The 1304-nt window shown below is 36.7% G+C and overlaps 1 protein-coding gene across 1 annotated transcript in view; it reads left to right on the top strand.

Moving 5' to 3' along the window:
- The first annotated feature begins 170 nt into the window (after positions 1 to 170).
- The window catches only part of LOC109589774 (uncharacterized), a 4995-nt gene continuing 3861 nt past the window's right edge, over positions 171 to 1304 (top strand). The window contains exon 1 of the mRNA XM_020005793.1: positions 171 to 1295. Within this exon, the coding sequence (XP_019861352.1) occupies positions 210 to 1295 (1086 nt within the window). The 5' untranslated portion in view covers positions 171 to 209. The remainder of the gene's footprint in view (positions 1296 to 1304) is intronic.

Below are 1304 nucleotides of genomic sequence, written 5' to 3'. Positions count from 1 at the left end.
AGAGCTTTAGATAACTATAAGCAGTGCTAGTGAAGAGATGGAAAACAAGACAATGTCAACAAGAGAAGCTGAGGATTTCACACTAACACAAAACACAGCCTATCAACCAGTAGTAAAGACTGATACTAGTACTGAAGAAGCAATGTACTCCGATCTTCATGACTACTCAGGTATATACCATACAAGTAATTTATTATTAAAACTAATGTATGATATATTCATTAGATTATCAGCTACCAAAAGCTAATTTTAAGGATACCAAACTTCCTCAACAACCAGTGCAGTATACTGTAGGAAAGAAGTCATTTGCTGCAATAATAATTCTACTGGTGATCATAATATTCCTATTGGTAGCTATACTTGTACTTAACTTAATATCAAAAGATACCTTCACAAATAGTGGTAATACTGCTATTAACAGTGGCATGTCACTGATACAGGATACAATGAATAGCATGATTCAACAGATTATGGTACATGCTAATAATACCAACAGGTCTACAGATGAACTACTTCAATTACTGAACACTAGTCTTATTAAAGATATCAGTATACCAACTGCTGCTGCTGTTAATGATGTACTACTAATAGTCAATGAATTACTAGAGATACAGAATGGATCATCTACTCAAACTGTTTCTTGTAAAGATATTAAAACAGCTCATCTTAACAGTCCTTCTGGTTACTATTATGTTACCAGTCGCAATATATACTGCAATATGGGAGAGCTGTGTGGACAAGATGGAGGATGGACAAGGATAGCTTATCTTGACATGACTATGAACTGTCCTTCTGGACTTCAGGAATTCATGACTGGAGGCATTAGACTTTGTAGGAGAGAGGGCAATTCTGCTGGCTGTAGGTCTAACATATTCCAAACAAATGGTATCAGTTATAGTCAAATATGTGGTAAAGTGGTTGGATATCAAAAGGGAACACCTGATGCTGTTTACACTAACATCAACAATATCAATGATGCTTATATTGATGGAGTCAGTATCACACGTGGGTCACCTCGTCAACATGTCTGGTCTTATATAGCTGGTCATCAGTCAAATACCAATACAGGTTCTACCTGTCCTTGTAATACTGGAGCAACTAGTACAGTTCCATCATTTGTAGGAGAGCACTACTATTGTGAGTCAGGTACAAACATTGCTCCTTCTCAAGTAGTATACACTGATGATACATTGTGGGATGGGAATAACTGTCCTTCATTAGAAGCTCCTTGTTGTACTGGTACTGGTCTTCCATGGTTCTTCAGAGATTATGGTAATGCTACCATTACTGATTACATTGAACTG

Source organism: Amphimedon queenslandica, unplaced genomic scaffold (genome assembly GCF_000090795.2).
Source record: "Amphimedon queenslandica unplaced genomic scaffold, v1.1 AMPQUscaffold_10911, whole genome shotgun sequence".
Lineage (NCBI taxonomy): Eukaryota > Metazoa > Porifera > Demospongiae > Haplosclerida > Niphatidae > Amphimedon > Amphimedon queenslandica.
The sequence above is the reverse complement of the archived record's forward strand: the minus strand, read 5'-3'. Positions and strand labels throughout refer to the sequence as shown.